This window comes from Schistocerca gregaria, chromosome 9, assembly GCF_023897955.1.
Source record: "Schistocerca gregaria isolate iqSchGreg1 chromosome 9, iqSchGreg1.2, whole genome shotgun sequence".
Lineage (NCBI taxonomy): Eukaryota > Metazoa > Arthropoda > Insecta > Orthoptera > Acrididae > Schistocerca > Schistocerca gregaria.
Genome location: NC_064928.1, coordinates 81,475,170 through 81,496,571, shown reverse-complemented (window position 1 = coordinate 81,496,571; position 21,402 = coordinate 81,475,170). Strand labels below are relative to the sequence as shown.

The 21,402-nt window shown below is 50.8% G+C and overlaps 2 protein-coding genes across 2 annotated transcripts in view; one reads left to right on the top strand and one right to left on the bottom strand.

The window, feature by feature from the left end:
* The window catches only part of LOC126291869 (ankyrin repeat domain-containing protein 2-like), an 80,598-nt gene extending 68,504 nt beyond the window's left edge, over positions 1-12,094 (top strand). Inside the window, exon 3 of the mRNA XM_049985590.1 lies at positions 11,434-12,094. Within this exon, the coding sequence (XP_049841547.1) occupies positions 11,434-11,911 (478 nt within the window). The 3' untranslated portion in view covers positions 11,912-12,094. The remainder of the gene's footprint in view (positions 1-11,433) is intronic.
* A 2,246-nt stretch (positions 12,095-14,340) lies between these two features.
* LOC126291439 (TATA-binding protein-associated factor 2N-like) lies at positions 14,341-20,691 on the bottom strand. Its single transcript, XM_049984953.1, has 3 exons — positions 20,687-20,691; positions 19,466-20,085; positions 14,341-14,432 (listed from the first exon to the last, which is right to left on the bottom strand). The coding sequence occupies exons 1-3, from the start codon at positions 20,689-20,691 to the stop codon at positions 14,341-14,343; spliced, it is 717 nt and encodes a 238-aa protein (XP_049840910.1).
* Between the last annotated feature and the right edge of the window lie 711 nt (positions 20,692-21,402).

Below are 21,402 nucleotides of genomic sequence, written 5' to 3'. Positions count from 1 at the left end.
AAATGTCATTAAATACCTGGAGATGAGTACCATTTCACGTGTTCTCCTTGCAAGTACGAGGACGAATCGATATAGTGATAACACTTAGCATTGTTGCAGGAAACATTTACAAGTCAGTGCTAGGTTACCTGGAACTTGATGTAGGAAATGAAATTGGCAGGTGACAAGTGAATTTACTGAGGTTTTGTGTGATATAAGCGAGAAAATACACTTAACATTTCCACAGATGCACAGGTGGTTATGATTAAACTTGCGCTGCTTGAGGGCTCCCATAAAAACGCGCTGTTGTAGGTCAACTAAATTTTCTGGGGAATCCTTTGTAAGGACATACAGAAGAGAAATAACTAGTAAACCATTCAAAGAAACTTATTTTAATTTCAACAGGACTGGGTAACATTTGACTGCATATCATGGTTTCGTTCCCAGGTTAGAAACGTCGCTCAGTGTAACTGCCATGTGCATCCACAACAGCCTGCAGGCTTGTGCGGATTGCATTTCAGTTGTTGGCAGCAGCTTTTATATGGTGGTCGCCCAATGAGTGTCATGTCAGCTTGTGCGCTGTTTGAAGACTGCACATTGTTTCCAGCATTCCCAGCCACAGCAATAACTTACCGATTTGCGACGCAGTTGGCCGTCAGCCTCTCCCAGGAGCAATCCATAAATCGCCAGTTCATTCGAACTTTTAAATCGTGTTCTTATACCTAGGTGTGGAAAGGGGCCTCTCCATACTCGTTCCCACAGGGGGCTCAGGGTTTCTTCGTGAGTACATGTTTGGCGAGCACGGGGCCCTGAGCTATTGCAGCTTTCCTTCTTTCCAGGGCAGAATTTCCTTGCCCTTTGCTCTACTTGCCCTTCCCCTCCTTTACTCTCCTTCGTCCTTCCCCAGCGTCCTCTCCTCAGTCCTTGCTTATGTTGGCCCTGCTATCCTCCTGGTTATGTTGGTTTTGCAATTTGGTTTTGCTGCGTAATCAGTTCATCCTTTTGGCATTACCTGGTCCCCCTCTGGGGTTTGACCTCAATTACAAATTTCTATTCCATAGTGTGAGCCATTTGGCGAAGAGCACCTTACCTAGTGTCTTTGATTTGTGCCCTCCTAGTTCATTCCTCCTTTTCTTTGACGTCATTCTCATGCTAGTGTGCAGGGCTAGCACGGTAGCCAGCCTGTGTGGTGGGGTCGCTATGTACCCATTTGGCTGAGCCCCCTGAAACCACAGGGATCACACTATTAATACCTGAGCTGTTAATGCCTAATATATGGCCAGGAGTCGATGCTCATCATTTTGGGGCACCAGAACTTGCAGCAATGGTTGCTATGCCAGACAGCCCTTCCTGTGGCTCGGTGGTGCCCACAGGACAAGCCCCTGATTGGAGTAGGTGGTACTAAGGTGGACGCCTTGTGCATGAAGCGACAAAAGCTTCACCATCCTGGCCATTCTATGGCCTTCTCTAAGATTGGTAGCAGACGTGACACTCGTTCTGATCCTTCTCCCCTGCCGGAGAAGTGCTCGCCTCCTATGGCAGCCACCCCTTGGGAGGAGGGGTAAGCTCACGGGCTTGGGTGAAAGCTTTCCCTCGGTACCTGGTTTGTACCAGGACGGATGGTGGTAGTTTTGCCATGACCAAGCCTTTGTTTTTCGTGGAGACAATTGAAGATAAGTATGGCGAAGTTGAATATGTGGTCCGGTGCTTTGCTCATCAAGACATCTACTACTGCCCAGTCTTACGCCATGTGTGCTTGTGACCATCTCAGTGACGTCCCAGTCTCCATCACGCCCCACCAATCTTTGAACTCGGTACAGGGCATTATTTTCCTCAGATCTTCTGCAAACTAACGAGGAGCTCTGTGCTAACCTCGAACGGCGAGGGGTTCGTTTTATTCGCCGTGTGCACAGAGACTCTCCAATCGCATCGCTACAGGCGAGTTTATCCCGGCCTTCGAGATGGATGTCGTCCCAGATGAGGTCAAGGTAATGGTGTATTGGTGGGATGTTCCACTGACGAGATGTTTTAAATGTTTAAGGTTTGGACACACTTCTTCCTGCAGCACCACTGATCCACTCTATGGCGAGTGTGGGAGCCCCCTCCATGAGGGGAGTGTCTGTGCTTCTCCACCAATGTGTGTAAATTGTAATGGACAGCGTTCTCCACACTCGCCTACATGCCTGATGTTTGTGAAGGAAAAGATTCAAGAGTACAAAACCTCAGATCAGCTCACCTACACTGAGGCTCGTCAAAAATGACTGGCTCCATCCCATGTCTGACTTCTACTTTCGCTTCAATTAAGTCAATTACCCCCTTCTCTTCCCAGCCCCACCCCATTCGGCCCCATGCCTTCAGCCGCCTCTGCCACTTGTATTGCGCTCCAGGAGACCCATTTTTCAATTGTTACTCACCGACCCTTGGTGGGTTCCACGCTTTGTCGGAACCTATTCTGCCCCTTGCGGACGTTTGGTGGTGTTTGCACCTTGGTCTGCATGGACATTGTTAGTAAATTGGTTCCCCTCCATACCACTCTAGAAGCCATTGCTGTTAGGGTCCATGTGGCCACTCCAATCGCATTCTGTAAACTTTAAATCCCACCTTACAGGCCGCCGATATCCTATGCCCTCACCACCCTTCAACTCCCTTCTCCCTTCTTGTTATTAGGGGACTTTAACGCCCACAACCCTCTTTGGGGTAGTCATATGACTACTGCCCTGGGCAGGACAGTTAAAGCTGTTCTAGCAGGGATTCACCTCTGTTCACTAAACACTGGCGCTCCCACACACTTTAGTGTGGCACACAGCACTTTCTCAACCATTGACCTCTTTATCTGCAGTCCCAACCTTCTTCCCTCCATTGAGTGGGGCGTTCATGACGACTTATGTGACATGACCATTACCCAATTGTTTTGACGTACCTTCAGTCCCTCTCGATTCATCACCCTCCCAGGTGGGCCCTACCTAAAGCTGACTGTGGTGTCTTCTCTGCTAACATCCCCCTGTATTACCATAGGAGTGTTGATGAATCTACTGAGACCTTGACTGCCTCCATCCTTTCAGCAGCTGTTTCAGCAGTCCTCCTTCAGGTTCCCCCCGCTGGAAGACGGTCCCTTGGTGGATTCCGGAAATTGCTGCAGCCATAAAAGATCGCCGCCATGCTCTTCAGCACTTCAAGCAGCACCCTTGTACTGCTCTTCTTCTGGTCTTTAAAAAACTACACGCCCACTACCGTATCAAATTTCAGAAACGTATTTGCTGGGAACGATATGTAACTGCCATAAGACCCAACTCCCCCTCTTCACAAGTCTGGGTGAAACTCCAGCGAATTTTTGGCCGCCATCCTCCCACTGTTGTTACCAATCCGGACTTTGTGGCAGACAATTTCGCTCAACAGTATGCTCAAGCTTCGGCATCAGCTCAGTTTCCGCCCAAGTTCCTTCTCCTGAAAGAGCGTTTCGGACGACTGCCTTTGTCTTTTGTTTCCCGCTGCTCAGAACCATATAATGCCCCATTTAGCGAGTGGGACTTTGCCACTGACCCCGCCCTTTTTCCTGACACGGCTCCTGGACCAGATGGGATATATAACCAAATGCTCCAACACTTATTGGTTGGCTGGCCACGGTCGTATATTGATCCTCTTAAACCGTCTTTGGGGTGAGGAAGTATTTCCTACCCAGTGGCAGGAAAGCATTGTTCCAGTGTTGAAGCCAGGGAAGCCACATCTTCTGTTAGATAGCTACCGTCCAATTAGCCTTACGAACACACTCCTTAAGCTCCTTGAACGCATGGTGAGTCAACGGCTATTTTGGATCCTTGTATCCCGCGACCTTTTGTCATCGACTAAACGTGGATTCGCTGTGGCCACTCTGCGGTGGATAATTTGGTACATCTAGAGTGTGCTATCCAGTCGGCTTTTGCCCATTGGCAACACCACCTTGGAGTTTTCTTTGATCTCCATAAAGTCTGACCCCACTGGATCCGTAATTTTCTTTCTTATCGCTGTTTTTGGGTCCAGGTTGGCTCTTCCTACAGTTCTCCCCATCGGCAAAAAAATGGGGTTCCACAGTGTTCTGTGCTGAGCATCTCTTTCTCATAGCCATCAATTGTCTGGTGACAGCTGTTTGGCCGACAGTGTCCCCCTCTTCTTATGCTGACGATTTTTGTATCTACCTCGCCTCCTCTGTAATGGCCGCTGCAGAAAACAGTCTGCAGGGGGCAATCTGTCAAATGGACTCATCGGGTCTCTCCCATGGCATTGTTTTCAGTGGCCAGGACTTGTCATGCATTTCTGCTGTCGCTGCACAGTCCATCCCCATCTGGACCTGTTCCTTGGTGGCCAGCCCCTAGAGGTGGACACCCATCGCTTTTTGGGTCTGGTCTTAGATGCCCAGGTGACATGGCTCCCTCACCTTTGCCAGCTAGTGGACGTGCTGGTCCCATCTCAATGTTCTTAGGTGTCTGTGAAATGCCACCTGCGAGTTTTGCGCTGACATCTTATGCGCTCTGCATTAGCTGCAATCCAAAGCACCCTAATTAGGGACTCCTTTATCCAGACATGAAGGCGACCCTGCAACAATGGCGGCCACGATGTGGACTTACCATGGCTGTCCACATTCAGTCGCTCTTTTCTGAGCTCTAGCAATTGCCTTTACCACACCTCTTCTCTGCACACGCATGTACACCTCCATGGTGTGTAGCTCGGCCGCGGCTCTGTCTTGATCTCTCAATCGATTCGAAGGTTTCTGTCCCTCTGATAACTCTTCGCAACCAGTTCTCCTGTCTCCTCAGTTCCTTTCAGGATTCAGAAGTGATCTATACTGACAGCTATGTGGTTTCTGGCTGCAATGGTTTTTCTTACACCTATGCGCGACACATGGAACGTTGCTCCTTACCAGGTGCCTGTAGTGTTTTTACTACAGAATTGGTAGCCATCTTGCGCATACTGGACCATATCTGCTCCTGCTGAGTACTATCCTTCACTATCTGTAGTGACTCATTGAGCAGTTTGCACGCTATTGGCCAGTGCTTCCCTTGCCACCTGTTGGTCATCGCTATCCATCAATCCATTTCCTCGCCCAATGTGAATGCTCTGTGGTTTTCATTTGGACCCCAGGCCATGTTAGGATTCCTGGCAACGAACTTATCGATCGACTGGCTAAATTAGCTACTACCAGGCCATCCCTCGCTATTGGCATTCGAAAAATAGACCTTAACTTGGCATTACATGGTCAGGTTTTAGACCGTTGGGATACAGAATGGAGCATTCTTTCTTCACCGAACAAGCTCTGGGTAATTAAGGATTCTAAAACTCCATGGCGGTCCTCCTCCTCGTAAGGCCTCTGTCAACCTCTGCCAGCTCCACAACGGCCATACTTTTTTGACTCATGGTTATCTCCTCTGTCGTGAGGACCCTACACCCCCCCCCCCCCTCTGTCATTGTGGATCGATGTTGACTGTGGCTCACATCTTATTGGACTGCCCCAACTTAGCCACCCTGCGGCAGACTTTTAGCTTTCCAGAATAACTACCGCTGGTGTTGGCTGATGATGTCTCAATGGTGGATCTCGTTTTACATTTTATCTGTGATGGGGTTTTTATCGCTTTATTTAAGGGAGGGGCCTTCCACCATATCGGTGAGTGGAGGGGATGGCAGGATTTCATGCTCCCCCTTTCATTTCGACTGGATTGGCTTCAACTGGGCTTGGTGATTTACCCCTGCCCTCTGCCTCCCCACGCCTTTCCTCATGGGGTCTGTTATGTCCTGAGCACCTCTTGTCTCCTGTGCTTCTCTCACCTCGTCTTCTGTCCTTCTCCTTCCTTCCCTGTCAATAGTTTCATTTTATGGATATTGTAGTTCCCTCTTTTAATGTGGGATTTTATTGGTTTTAGTTAATCTCAGGTCGGAGGGACAGATGACCACGTAGTTTGCTCCCTTCTCCAACCATCTCGGTCAGCAGGGTGTTAACTTTGTTTGGCGTGTTCAGAAGGGTCCGAAGGACAGTCGCATTGATACTGGTGCCTTAATCCTGGCCTTTGAAGGGGATACCCTCCCCGAGAAAGTAAAGATTACGGTTTATCGATGTGATGTGAAGCTCTACATCCCACCTCCTATGAGGGGGTTTTAAGTGCTTGCGATTTGGACACGTCTTCCCGCTGTTCGCAGGCCCCTCTCCACTCCATGAGGGGAATTCGTGTGTTCCCCCTTCTGTGTGTTAATTATCATGGCAATCATTCCCTACGTTCACCAGATTCCCTGTATATAAGAAGGAAAAGGTACAGGAGTAGAAGTCCCTTGATCATGTAACCTACACTGAGGCACATCAGAAGTATGCATATCTTCACCCTGTGTCCAAGACGTCTAGTTATGCTTTAGTTAAATCTTCACCCCCCCTTCCTTACTTCAATCTCGGACCCCTCCTCCCCCTCCCCTTAGGCTCCCACACCACCTCTAGGCGCTGGTCGCCATCCTCAGCTGTAGAAGTGTCCCACTTCTTCGGTGTGTGCCAGTCAAAGGCACCTGTCCCAGGATACTCCTTCCTGGCACCTTCCAGGCCAAAGGTCTGCTGCCATACGACGATCTTACTGTTCCAAATCTTGCTGCAGCTGGCTCCTTTATGCCACACAGCCCTCCTCGATCTCAAAGAGAAAAGAAGAAGAAACGTAAGTCCTGGGACAAGAAGCCTCTGGTGTCACCAGAGGTGCCATCCCCAGCTTTGCAACGTGATCATGACCTATTGTTCATGGATGTCCCGCCGCCCCCCCCCCCCCCCTTCCTTGTTGGTGACTGGTGGTGACCTGGCGGCGTGACTGGCTTTAGCCTGTTGAACCCCTATTTGAATGATTCTGTGATTATCAATTGTAATGGATATTACTGTCATCTTCCTGAGTTGAAGTCCCTTATTTCATCTTACTCTGCAGCTTATGTGGTTCTACAGGAATCTCATTTTACTGATCACTCACCAACCCTCTGCGGGTTCTGTGTTTTCTGTCGAAATAGGGTCAGCCCCCATGCAGGCCTCTGGTGGCGTTTGTACATTGGTCCGTACAGACGTTGCTAGCACATGGATTCCTCTTCAGACTACATCGGAAGTAGTTGCTATTAAGGTCCACCTGCACTGTGAGGCCACGGTTTGCAATCATCTCCCTCCTGACAGGACTCCTACACCTGCTGCCTTCACTGCCCTTCTTCAGCAACTTACTCGTCCCATCCACCTTCTTGGGGATCATAAAGCTCATCATCCCTTGTGGGGCAGTGTATTCTCATATACCAGTTTCTTGAGGACCATGACTTGTGCCTTCTTAATGACGACACCCCTACTCATTTCATTGCAGGTCATGGTACCTTTTCTGCCATTGATTTTCGTCACTGACTCACTCACTCACGACGACCTTTGTGATCATTTCCCATTCATGCTCTCGCTCCCTTGCCACTCCCTGATGGACAGGTTACCTCGTTGGTCTTTCAACGCGCCGCTTGGCCTCTATAAACTACAGGTTGTTTCTTCTCCTTTGTCGTGTTGTATTGATGTCCTACGTGATGCGTCTGACGAGATTGTTCGCGCTGCTAGCTTGCTGTACCTCGCTCCTCTGGGCCATTTCGCCGCCAGCAAGTCCTGTGTTGGAGTACAGCCATTGCCATCCGTGATCGCCGTCGAGCTTTGCAACGCCTTAAGAGGCACCCATCCATTGCCAACCTTAAAACCTTTCAACGCCTTCGCACTAAAACCTGTTACTTAATCAAACAGAGCAAACGGATGTGTTGGGAAAGCTTTGTTTCTTCCTTCGATTCTACTGTCCGTATGTCATGGGTATGGGCTACACTTCGCTCTCTCCCAGGTTGCCATTGGCGGTCTACCCTCCCCAGCCTTTATCTCCTGTATGGGCCCTTCGATTCTTGCGGAACATCTTGCGACCCATTTTGCAACGGCATCAGTCTCCTATCTGGCTGCCTTTCTTCACCAGAAACAGCTGGAAGAAGCTTCCGCCTTATGTTCTACCCCTTGTCAGAGTGTTCCAATAAACCTTATACTGAATGGGAATTTCTTTCCCCCACTTTCTTCTTTCCTCACTTTCTTCTTCTCATGATTCAGCCCCTGGCCCAGACTCCATTCATAACAAACTGCTTCAACATCTCAATGCTCCACAACCAACAGCAACATCTTCTGCAGGTCCTTAACCGTATTTGGCTCCAAGGTGACTTCCCCTTCTCAGTGGAGGCATGCATGTCCTTAAGCCTGGTAAGAACCCCCTCTTTGTCTAAAGCTATCGGCCAATTAGTCTGACAAATGTCTGCAAGTTACTTAAACGGGTGGTAGCCTGTCGGCTCAGTTGGGTCCTCAAATCCTGGATGTATGGTCCCCTTACTAGTGTGGCTTCCAATAGGGACGGTCTCCAATCGATCATACACTTTGCTTGGAATCAGCAGTTCGGCAGGCTTTTTCCCAGCGCCGCCATTTGGTTGCAGAATTTTCCGACCTTTGCAAGGCCTGTGACATGGCTTGTCGCCATCACATCTTTCTTACACTTCATCAGTGGGCGTCTTGGGGGCCCACTCCCGATTTTTATCTGCCAGTTCCTGTTCCATCAGTCGTTCAGGGTTTGGGTTGGTAGTCCTTTTAGTTCTCCACGGACGCACGAGACTGGCATCCCACAGGGTTCTGTATTGAGTGTACTTCCTTTCCACATTGATATCAATGGACTTGTGGCCTCTGTGGGTCCTTTGGTCGTCCCTGCTCTGTAAGTGGATGATTTCTGCATTTGGGTTAGTTCCTCTTCAACGGCCTCTGTAGAGCGGCAGCTCCATGGAGCTAAATGGCATGCCTTTGCAAGGACCCTCTCACACGTGTTCAAATTCTCTCCATTAAAATCGCGGGTGGTCCACTTCTGTCGGCGTACTATGATCCACCCAAATCCGGAGCTCTCTCGATGAACAATGATTACATGTGGTCCCACGGTTTTGTTTCCTGGGTCTTGTTTTCCACAAGCAGCTCACTTGGCTGCCTCATATCAGACTCCTGAAGGTAGGATGTTTCCACAAACTCAATGTCCTTCACTTCCTTGCCCACACCTTTTCACACCTCTTGGGGTGTAGACTGCTCCATCCTCCTCCACCTTTATTGTGCGTCAATGCTATCTTGGACTATGGTTGTCAAGTTCATGGTTTGGCTCCTCCTTCCTCACTACACCTGCTGGATCCAGTCCACCATCGTGGTATCTGTTTGGCCACCAGTGCCTTCCCAACTAGCCCTGTTGATTGTCTCCTGGTTGAAGCTGGGATCTCCCCCCCCTTCTGGTCGGCGGTCGCAGCTTCTGGTTTCTTAAGCAATCGCTATCTGTTCCTCTCCCACTCACTTTTCCTATTCTATCCTGTTCCCAAACAGTGGACGTCGTCCAGCTGATCCCCGCCCTCGGGCGGGTTTACTGGTTGGGCTCTGCTTTGTCTCTTTGTCGTGATTTTTAGCTTCTTTTTGTCCTGTCTTCCATGCTCCCTCCCCAGCCCCCCCTTTTGGTTAGGTCCTCAGCCCTGAATTCTGTTGGATCTCTGCTGAGGTCCGGAAGTTCCATCCCTCCCCCCCCCCCCCCCCCCAATGTGTTCCGTTACTTTTTCCGCCGCATTTTATGGGAGTTTCGGGATTGCTTTAAATCTGTTGATCGTATGGGATATGCCTTCATGTCCTCTCTTGGCACATAAAATCATCTCCTGCCACCTACATGTGATGTTTACTGCAGAATTGATAGCCATTTCCCAGGCCTATACCTTTATTAAACAGTGCCAACACAACCGCGTTTTGTTATGTAAGGACTCAATGAGTGGCCTTCTGGCTACTGACTGGTTTTTCCCGCCATCCTTTGGTCTCTGCCATCCATGACCATCTTGCTGATCTTCACCATGCTGCTTGTTACGTTGACTTCCTTCAGGTCCCTGGCCATGTGGGTATCCCAGGCAATGAGCTTTCTGGTCGTCTGGCTGGACGAGCAGTCACTTACCCCTGTTCTCTGTAACTCTTTCTGCAGCGGATTTATGGCTTCCCATCAAATCCCACTTCGTGGGCCATCTCTTGGGAAGCTACCTCTCTGTCTAATAAACTTCGTGCGATTAAGGTGACACTAGGCCTGTGGCATTCTTCCTTCTGTCTCTCCCGAAGTGACTTGACAACACTGTGGTTCTCCAGGCAGACCCATGGTTTTCTTCTGGGTAATAAGCCACCCCCACTTTGTGGTTGTGGAGCCTTCCAGTCAGTAGCCCACAGTTTGGTGGGATGGCACCCTTCTTTTGGCTCCGTGTACTAAGTACAGACTTCCATGCATTTTACCTTTAATGTTGGCTGATGATTCCCGGATAGTCGAACTGGTTCACTGTTTCCTCTGGGAAAGTGGTTTTTATTCTCGGTTTTTAATCTCACTGTTGGGGCAGGGTGGTGAGTGTTTAGGTATCTCCCACTGTAAGCTGTTTGGTGATTCCCGACTCCCCTCCCTGGCCAAGATCCCCTTTTCTTCCCCTTTTACTCTGTTTTTATCACTTTAGAATTGGTTAGTCTCCGTTTCCCACACACACTTCTGCATTCTAGCGGTTCAACGCTTTTAAATAGCAGGTGGTCTTGCCTCTACTGCTTCAGAGGTGGGATATTTCCTGCCTCTAGCATAGCCTTGGGGTCGCTCTCTTGCTGACTTCACTCATTTTGTTTTTACAATTGACGACACTACTGCATTTTTACGTGTTTTAGCCTTTTCCCTTTCATCGTTCTGACTTTCCTGAGATGTCACTGTCTAAATGGACCACATTTGAAACAAGCGACTGATGACCTTGCTGTTTGGTCCTTCAACCCCAATCAACCACATCCATAATCGTTTAACATGTTGACAATCGCTAAGAAAAGCAGCTTTGTTGCTGCATTGATGTAAGCTTAAAGAGTAACTCCCTGCTCAACTTGTCTACACCCATGTTGACTGTTCACAACTCTAAGCACACTGATCACTTAGTTTCATCCTTACATTACTGTAGAAGTATCGGCGCCTAACTGCAAATTGTGACATTAATGCTACTGATAATTTAAAACCATACAGCTCAGGGTCTGTATGAGATTGCTGTAAAGCTTGGCATCCATATGGTAAAGTTTTCCGCCTATACTGGCTAAAGTAGCGAATGTTTAGTTGAAATGCTTCAGAGCACTATGGGACTTAACATCTGAGGTCATCAGTCTCCTAGAACGTAGAACTACTTAAACCTAACTAACCTAAGGACATCATACACATCCATGTCTGAGGCAGGATTCGAACATGCGACCATAGTGGCCCCGCGGTTCCGGACTGAAGCGCCCAGAACCGCTCGGCCATAGTGGCTGGCAATGTTTAGTTACATTCTGGAGGGCTCATAGTTTCACTCCTACGAATAGTTCTAAAATTTGGCTTGTGTATTCGAATTAACGTGAAAGAATTTCTCCGTTTCCTACAGGAGCCTTAATGGACAAGAGAGAGGCCAGATGCTGATCCAGGCTGCCGAGGAGGGAGTAGTGGAAGAGATCCAGACGCATCTGGAGGCAGGCGCGGACGTGAGAGCAAGGGACAGCGACAGGAAGACAGCTCTGCACTGGGCGGGTGCCAGGGGTCACGTGGAGGCAGTGAGGTGTCTACTGGAGGCAGGAGCTGATGTGGACGCCAGGGACAGGGAACTGAACACCCCGTTGCACTACGCCGCATTAAGTGGCAATGTGCCTATGGTTCGGCTGCTGACGGCGTCCTCCGCCGACCCCAATGCTACGGATGTCAGCGGGATGACGCCACTGCACGTCGCTGCAGATGAAGGCAACACAGAGGTGGCAGCAGTACTGCTGGCCGCGGGGGCCGACAGGGGGGCCAAGGATGAGGATGGGGACACCCCCCTGGACCTTGCCCTGCAGAACAGGCAGCAGCTTATAGAGAAGTTGAGCTAGCAGTCCGAACGTCGGTGCGAGGAGACTGAAAAACATGTAAATGCACATGTGATATTCTGTAAATAAAAACTGCAAAAATTAATTCTGAATTCATTTGCATCCACCTTTCTCTAGTGTATATACAGGTTTGGACAGAAATGTGGAAAACCTGAGAAATGAATTCTGAAAAATAAACACATGTTAGCCAAGCTTGCAGACTACGCTCTTGCATTTGATCACAAAACCTCACTTCCCAGTGTCCTCAATATGTTGCGTAGAGTTCAGATATTAGGTCTTTGGCAGAACGAATCCTACTGGAACTGGAGAAAATAACTGGTGCTCGAATAGTTGATGCTTCTGCAGCCATCATCCGCTGGACGAAAGTTTGTGTGTTTATCGTGACAGACGGTCATGCAGGACGATTGTGACTAAAAATAATAGGACGATAGCTCCAAGTAACTGCAGAAGTGGTTGTCGCACTTTTGCCCCTTTGACGACGTGACACCTCAAAGGGAACTCTGTTGGCTGAGTATTGCAGGACAGGCAGGAATTCCAAAACTAATCATGATGCAAATGGCTGTAACAGGGAAATGTGGCGCTGAAGCCATAAAAACTGGGTCTCGAGGAGTGGAAGAAAATAATTTGCCTGGATGATACTTCGCAATATCTGCATTGACTTCCCAAAAATGAAGCATGGGTGGACGGCGTTTGGCCACGATTTAGGCAGCTATATGGTGGTATTCCTTGGGCCCCATGGTTAGTTCGCATGGCTGCGTTACTACCAAGGATTATGTGACTATATTGGCTGCTCAGGTGCATCCCATAGTCTGTTCCCAGTGGTGCTATATTGTAAACAACACGGCCTTTGTTCATACTGCTCGTATTGTCCAAGACAGGTCTTGTTAGCACTCAGGTGAACTGCTGCTCAACCCATAATCTCAAAATTATTGGACGTTTGTGATATACTTTGGATAGACGGATACAGGAGCGATCTGTCATAATTACCTGAACTTGGCACTATTTTGCGTACTAAGAAAAAAAAGGGACGTGTATTTATCCATTCCAAGGCTGGAAGCAGTTTCCAATGCCAGTGCGTTTCCAAGATGGTGAGTAATGGTAATGTGATACGAAGTTCGCTTCCATAATTTTGTCCACCCTCTGCATAACCACTCAGTAAATGTGACAAAACAGAGACAATCAGCTGCAAGTAAACTGCTTTAAGTAACAAGAGGCAACCCCTTATTTGAGGAAAATGTCTCAAATACGTTTTTGGCGTTTGTTCTATCCTAAGACTTAACATGCTCTTAAGGTGTAGATGTTGGATCAATCGATTGTCCTCAGAAAAATCTGAGTGCTTACAAATGCAGGCACTCTCATTCATATGATCCTAATAATCATTACTAAGACATTACTGATTTCACTGAAATCTGGCTCATCGGAGAGAGGGATAAAATGACTAACAGTACATTATAAAATAAAGTTAGCGTAATTTCAAATACATTTAAATCATTGTATACATAGCGCCATTCGCGTCCCTGTAATACAGTATCAATTAAACGTGGCTAGATGTTAAGTAGTTCTCGCAGTACAACACATCATACCAAAGAGAACAATTTGACAATACAATACAATTTGATTTCTTTTGAACTGCAGCTGTTATCGACAGGAACCTATGACGACAGGCGCAGTATCGGCCGGCTGTCGCCTCTTCGCTGTGTGTGTCCACTTGCGAGTTGCAAGATAACAGTGACCAGTGGTATGTATTTTCCTTTCTCCAACGCACTTTCCGCACGGCCCAACACTTTCCGCACGGCCCAATGTAGTATTTCACCCATTTTGGACCATAGGTTCACCATCAGTTGCATCTCCATCAATGAGCAGATTGAGTTGGCTTACGATATGCATTACTGATGTCGCAGTAAACGGACCCTTAAACATTTGACATCGCAAAAAAAATAGTGACATTGATGGCTGGGAAGTTCGGCCACCAGATGCAAATCTTACTTCAGCTGCCGCCGCGTTGTACGACTTGCGCGTCGATGATGATGATGATGATGATGATGATGATGATGATGATGATGATGATGATGATACCACTCGGCTAAGCAGGTGAGCAACTTTGTAAGTCAAAAAGAACTAAATATTACACGCTTTATTTCTAATAGGTACGATTGCTTGAAACTGATTAGACATTGTGTGATAAAAGTTATCAAATGTGTGAGTAGTAGCCACTGCTAACAGAGTTCAGGACATTTGTGTATTATGTACAGTTAATCTTATTTGGACCCAACCCAGATAAGGAACATTTAATTTTGGGAAATGTAAGAAATAGGATTCGGAGATGGAAGTGGGTTTCATATTTATCGAACTTCTATTCAGTTTTAAAGACCAGTATGAAAGCTCACTGCAATGTTACTCTTAAACACGGTAAACCAACGTGAAAAAGTAATCTAACTATGAATAATTTCTTTCAAATCGTTTAGTGTGTTCTGGCCAGCTCTCATTTTCACATAAATAACAGAAATAACTCCAGGATGTACAACTGAAGTAGAAATGTTAAAAATGTCTTAAATCCGCTTGACAGTTCATGTCGTCTGTGATTTTACGAAAGCGGCTATTAAATCTTGAAACTCGACCTCGGTACGATACGAAAGGCTAAATATCTTCGTACTCAGGCCTGAGAAAAGCCCAAACGACAGCATGATTGTTGCTAGGATGAAGACGTGAATGTGACAAGATGCTTAAATGGGGAGAATGCAGCTAATATTTGAGATGCTGTTCAAATACACCAGATAAGAAAGATAAAGGCCTAAACACGGCAAAAATCAGACTGCATGTCAGAAGACTGCCAAGGAAACACCCTTAAAGAAAAACTGAGTTGTCATTGTGAAATGAATACTCACAATTTTTATATCAGAAGCGAACAGCAGAGGAAATAAGAGCTCATAAATGCAGAGGATATTGTAGAAAAGGGTTAGGAGAAAATCTAAATATTGCAGCGGCAGCTCAAGAAGTAACAGAAACAAGAGCGGAAATTTGGAAACTTGTAAGTTCCTATGGGAGCAAACTGCTGAGGTCATCGGTCACTAGACTTACACACTACTGTAATCTAACTTACGCTAAGGAAAAACAAACTCACCCCCCACACCCACACCCACGCCCGACGGAGGACCCGAACTTCCGACGGGGCTAGCTGCGCGAACCATGGCAAGGCGCACCAGACAGCTTGACTACACCGCGCGGCAGCAAGAGAGGAAAACGAAAACACCACCATGGTTAAAAAAAATTCAAATGTGTGTGAAATCTTATGGGACTTAACTGCTAAGGCCATCAGTCCCGTAGCTTACAGACCACTTCACCTAAGTTATCCTAAGGGGGCACACGCACACGCACGGGGGTGACTCGAACCTCCGCCGGGACCGGCGGCACAGCCATGGCTTCGAAAAAAGGTTAAAGAAATGAGTAAAAATGCTACCTGCTCGTGATCAATTGTCCCCTTGTTTGCTGAGCCTGACAGCACTCCTGGCTGCGCAAGTGTTTAAATTCAGGGTCTCAGAGCGTTTCTGGATATGAAGATTCTACCCTGAAAGGCTATATTACGATATCGCTAGGTGAAGGTACTACATTGTTTCATTACAGTAGCGTGTACTGCCTGCTCGACACTGTCTTCAAACTGCTGGTGCGATTGTTCTTGTCTTGAGTCTTGTATAGTCTGATGAAATAAGTTCTCTTTTTGGACCTCCGTTGTAGACATTTGGTTAACACTATTGCACAGACGTCGTACGCGCCGCGCTTAGCGGCATCTCCGTTTCTAACAATTTTATTCTTGCACTATATTGTGTAACGAACTCACATAATTACAGACAAAATCTATAAGATTGGTTTGCTGTAGAGTCGCTGAACACATTGAGTTCGAATGTAATAAATTTTCTTGACACACAAAAGCTTCTGTCACGGTTCAGGCGGCTTCCCCCGTCGGAGGTTAGTCCTCCCTCAGTGATGGGAGTGTGTTGTTCTTAGCATAAGTTAAAGTTAGTTTAAGTAGTGCGTAAGCTTAGGAACCGATGATCTCAGCAGTTTCGTCCCATAGGATCTTACCACAAATTTTTCTGTTGATAAATCGGCACATATTCAGAAAGCACCACTCGTCTGAAATGGGTCTCGCTCTTTCCTCACGTGATATCCTGCGAACCATGGACAGGTAGATTCCATATTCCTAAATTTTCAGGAAGCGTTTGTCACAGCGCCCCATTTCAAACTGTTGAAGTTCCAAGCGCACAGACTACCGAGAGTGTTCATCAGGAACAAGAGTATCGTCATGAGTTCCCCCAAGGAAATGTGACAGGACTGAGCGCTCTCTCTCTCTCTCTCTCTCTCTCTCTCTCTCTCTCTCTCTCTCTCTCTCTCTCTCTCTCTCTCTCCCTCCCCCACTTCCTACCTCCTCCCCCCACTTCCTACCTCCTCCCCCCACTTCCTACCTCCTCCCCCCACTTCCTACCTCCTCCCCCCACTTCCTACCTCCTCCCCCCACTTCCTACCTCCTCCCCCCACTTCCTACCTCCTCCCCCCACTTCCTACCTCCTCCCCCCACTTCCTACCTCCTCCCCCCACTTCCTACCTCCTCCCCCCACTTCCTACCTCCTCCCCCCACTTCCTACCTCCTCCCCCCACTTCCTACCTCCTCCCCCCACTTCCTACCTCCTCCCCCCACTTCCTACCTCCTCCCCCCACTTCCTACCTCCTCCCCCCACTTCCTACCTCCTCCCCCCACTTCCTACCTCCTCCCCCCACTTCCTACCTCCTCCCCCCACTTCCTACCTCCTCCCCCCACTTCCTACCTCCTCCCCCCACTTCCTACCTCCTCCCCCCACTTCCTACCTCCTCCCCCCACTTCCTACCTCCTCCCCCCACTTCCTACCTCCTCCCCCCACTTCCTACCTCCTCCCCCCACTTCCTACCTCCTCCCCCCGTTCTCCCTACCTCCTCCCCCCGTTCTCCCTACCTCCTCCCCCCGTTCTCCCTACCTCCTCCCCCCGTTCTCCCTACCTCCTCCCCCCGTTCTCCCTACCTCCTCCCCCCGTTCTCCCTACCTCCTCCCCCCGTTCTCCCTACCTCCTCCCCCCGTTCTCCCTACCTCCTCCCCCCGTTCTCCCTACCTCCTCCCCCCGTTCTCCCTACCTCCTCCCCCCGTTCTCCCTACCTCCTCCCCCCGTTCTCCCTACCTCCTCCCCCCGTTCTCCCTACCTCCTCCCCCCGTTCTCCCTACCTCCTCCCCCCGTTCTCCCTACCTCCTCCCCCCGTTCTCCCTACCTCCTCCCCCCGTTCTCCCTACCTCCTCCCCCCGTTCTCCCTACCTCCTCCCCCCGTTCTCCCTACCTCCTCCCCCCGTTCTCCCTACCTCCTCCCCCCGTTCTCCCTACCTCCTCCCCCCGTTCTCCCTACCTCCTCCCCCCGTTCTCCCTACCTCCTCCCCCCGTTCTCCCTACCTCCTCCCCCCGTTCTCCCTACCTCCTCCCCCCGTTCTCCCTACCTCCTCCCCCCGTTCTCCCTACCTCCTCCCCCCGTTCTCCCTACCTCCTCCCCCCGTTCTCCCTACCTCCTCCCCCCGTTCTCCCTACCTCCTCCCCCCGTTCTCCCTACCTCCTCCCCCCGTTCTCCCTACCTCCTCCCCCCGTTCTCCCTACCTCCTCCCCCCGTTCTCCCTACCTCCTCCCCCCGTTCTCCCTACCTCCTCCCCCCGTTCTCACTACCTCCTCCCCCCGTTCTCACTACCTCCTCCCCCCGTTCTCACTACCTCCTCCCCCCGTTCTCACTACCTCCTCCCCCCGTTCTCACTACCTCCTCCCCCCGTTCTCACTACCTCCTCCCCCCGTTCTCACTACCTCCTCCCCCCGTTCTCACTACCTCCTCCCCCCGTTCTCACTACCTCCTCCCCCCGTTCTCACTACCTCCTCCCCCCGTTCTCACTACCTCCTCCCCCCGTTCTCACTACCTCCTCCCCCCGTTCTCACTACCTCCTCCCCCCGTTCTCACTACCTCCTCCCCCCGTTCTCACTACCTCCTCCCCCCGTTCTCACTACCTCCTCCCCCCGTTCTCACTACCTCCTCCCCCCGTTCTCACTACCTCCTCCCCCCGTTCTCACTACCTCCTCCCCCCGTTCTCACTACCTCCTCCCCCCGTTCTCACTACCTCCTCCCCCCGTTCTCACTACCTCCTCCCCCCGTTCTCCCTACCTCCTCCCCCCGTTCTCCCTACCTCCTCCCCCCGTTCTCCCTACCTCCTCCCCCCGTTCTCCCTACCTCCTCCCCCCGTTCTCCCTACCTCCTCCCCCCGTTCTCACTACCTCCTCCCCCCGTTCTCACTACCTCCTCCCCCCGTTCTCACTACCTCCTCCCCCCGTTCTCCCCACACACTACCTCCTCCCCCCGTTCTCCCCACACACTACCTCCTCCCCCCGTTCTCCCCACACACTACCTCCTCCCCCCGTTCTCCCCACACACTACCTCCTCCCCCCGTTCTCCCCACACACTACCTCCTCCCCCCGTTCTCCCCACACACTACCTCCTCCCCCCGTTCTCCCCACACACTACCTCCTCCCCCCCGTTCTCCCCACACACTACCTCCTCCCCCCCGTTCTCCCCACACACTACCTCCTCCCCCCCGTTCTCCCCACACACTACCTCCTCCCCCCCGTTCTCCCCACACACTACCTCCTCCCCCCCGTTCTCCCCACACACTACCTCCTCCCCCCCGTTCTCCCCACTCCGTACCTCCTCCCCCCGTTCTCCCCACTCCGTACCTCCTCCCCCCGTTCTCCCCACTCCGTACCTCCTCCCCCCGTTCTCCCCACTCCGTACCTCCTCCCCCCGTTCTCCCCACTCCGTACCTCCTCCCCCCGTTCTCCCCACTCCGTACCTCCTCCCCCCGTTCTCCCCACTCCGTACCTCCTCCCCCCGTTCTCCCCACTCCGTACCTCCTCCCCCCGTTCTCCCCACTCCGTACCTCCTCCCCCCGTTCTCCCCACTCCGTACCTCCTCCCCCCGTTCTCCCCACTCCGTACCTCCTCCCCCCGTTCTCCCCACTCCGTACCTCCTCCCCCCGTTCTCCCCACTCCGTACCTCCTCCCCCCGTTCTCCCCACTCCGTACCTCCTCCCCCCGTTCTCCCCACTCCGTACCTCCTCCCCCCGTTCTCCCCACTCCGTACCTCCTCCCCCCGTTCTCCCCACTCCGTACCTCCTCCCCCCGTTCTCCCCCCTCTCCCTACCTCCTCCCCCCTCTCCCTACCTCCTCCCCCCTCTCCCTACCTCCTCCCCCCTCTCCCTACCTCCTCCCCCCTCTCCCTACCTCCTCCCCCCTCTCCCTACCTCCTCCCCCCTCTCCCTACCTCCTCCCCCCTCTCCGTGGCTCCTCCCCCCCTCTCCGTGGCTCCTCCCCCCCCCTCTCCGTGGCTCCTCCCCCCCTCTCCGTGGCTCCTCCCCCCCCCTCTCCGTGGCTCCTCCCCCCCCCTCTCCGTGGCTCCTCCCCCCCCTCTCCGTGGCTCCTCCCCCCCCCCTGTCCGTGGCTCCTCCCCCGCCCCTGTCCGTGGCTCCTCCCCCGCCCCTGTCCGTGGCTCCTCCCCCGCCCCTGTCCGTGGCTCCTCCCCCGCCCCTGTCCGTGGCTCCTCCCCCGCCCCTGTCCGTGGCTCCTCCCCCGCCCCTGTCCGTGGCTCCTCCCCCGCCCCTGTCCGTGGCTCCTCCCCCGCCCCTGTCCGTGGCTCCTCCCCCGCCCCTGTCCGTGGCTCCTCCCCCGCCCCTGTCCGTGGCTCCTCCCCCGCCCCTGTCCGTGGCTCCTCCCCCGCCCCTGTCCGTGGCTCCTCCCCCGCCCCTGTCCGTGGCTCCTCCCCCGCCCCTGTCCGTGGCTCCTCCCCCGCCCCTGTCCGTGGCTCCTCCCCCGCCCCTGTCCGTGGCTCCTCCCCCGCCCCTGTCCGTGGCTCCTCCCCCGCCCCTGTCCGTGGCTCCTCCCCCGCCCCTGTCCGTGGCTCCTCCCCCGCCCCTGTCCGTGGCTCCTCCCCCGCCCCTGTCCGTGGCTCCTCCCCCGCCCCTGTCCGTGGCTCCTCCCCCGCCCCTGTCCGTGGCTCCTCCCCCGCCCCTGTCCGTGGCTCCTCCCCCGCCCCTGTCCGTGGCTCCTCCCCCGCCCCTGTCCGTGGCTCGTCCCCTAAATAATGAAATTATAAATTGATATCTTGAAAGTTTTTGTTCGAGAGGAGGGACATCTCCACTGACGACAGCAGCATTAGCTCAGTAATACGTAGAATTTCGCATTGTCAGTGCTGAAACCATGACAAGTCCACGAATGACTCATTTAACTGAATTTTCAAATTCTTCTAAGAATGAGATCGAGATGTCACTCGAGAGTCGAATAGCTTACTGACGTACGACTGTGATAATATTAAATTGCAAGAGAGTACATGATTTTGTTATTAAAATGCACTGATTGGATTTTGTAAAATGAAAATTTGAATGTAGGACTGACCTGTGATACACTTAAATGTAGATCTAACAGCGCATTGACGGCACATAATCACGTCACCAAACAGTTAAATCCCAACGGCATACTTAGATTTTAGAATATAAATAGTTAATAATATATATGTATGTTATTAAAATTAATTTACAGAGAATAAAACATACAGAACCGTTCTGGCTGGCCGTTTGGAGACAAAAGGGCAGCAAGAGGAAGACTCACTGCGTTGTTTTTACAAAATGTTAGGCGAACAAAAATTAAACATACATTTTCAATTTCGCAGATATATTACATCATGGTCAGACAGAGATTCCGAAATCAGATACTGGATTGTAAGGCGTACCCATTAGCAGATTCAAAGAGATCTCAATTTAGTATTGGCGAAGAGAAGGCTGAAGTTTGAGATTAGTCAGCAAGAATCAATTCGCAAAGAAGTGAGATACAGAAGTACTAAGGAATGAAAAGATACGCTTGAAGTTCATTGAGGCCGTAAGTACTGCAATGAGGAGTAGCAGCTCAGTAGGCAGTTAACTTGAAGGGTAATGGGTGTGTCTTAAAAGAGAAGTCACAGAAGTTGGATAGAAAGACGTAGGTACAAAGAACGTAAATGCGAAGAAATACGTCAGTTAATCGAAGAAGGAGGTAAGTACAAAAATGTTCAGGTAAATTCATGACTACAAAAATACAAGTTACTTAGGACTGAAATAAATAGGAAGTGCACGGAAGCAAAGGAGAACTCTCTGCATGAAAAATGAGAAGAAATCGAGAAATGAATGATTGTGGGAATGACTATAGAAAAGTGAAAACAACCTACGGTGAAATTAAAAGCAAGGGTGATAGCATGAAGAGTGGAACGGGAATTCCACTGTTCAGTGCAGAGGACACCGGGTAGGTCGAGAGAGTGATGGAGGAAGAAACAAGTCTATAGGGAAGAGAGAGGCGATCCGGCATAGAATCAAAAGTTAAAAGACGTTTGGAACACTTAAGATCAAGAGACGCAGAAAGGAC

Bases quoted from the DNA above. Each gene is read 5' to 3' on its own strand.
- LOC126291439 (XM_049984953.1), bottom strand. The intron at 14,433-19,465 runs GCGGGGGAGGAG...TTTCTACTTCAG, and splicing joins GGGAGGAGCCACGGACAGGG to TTGTACATCCTGGAGTTATT.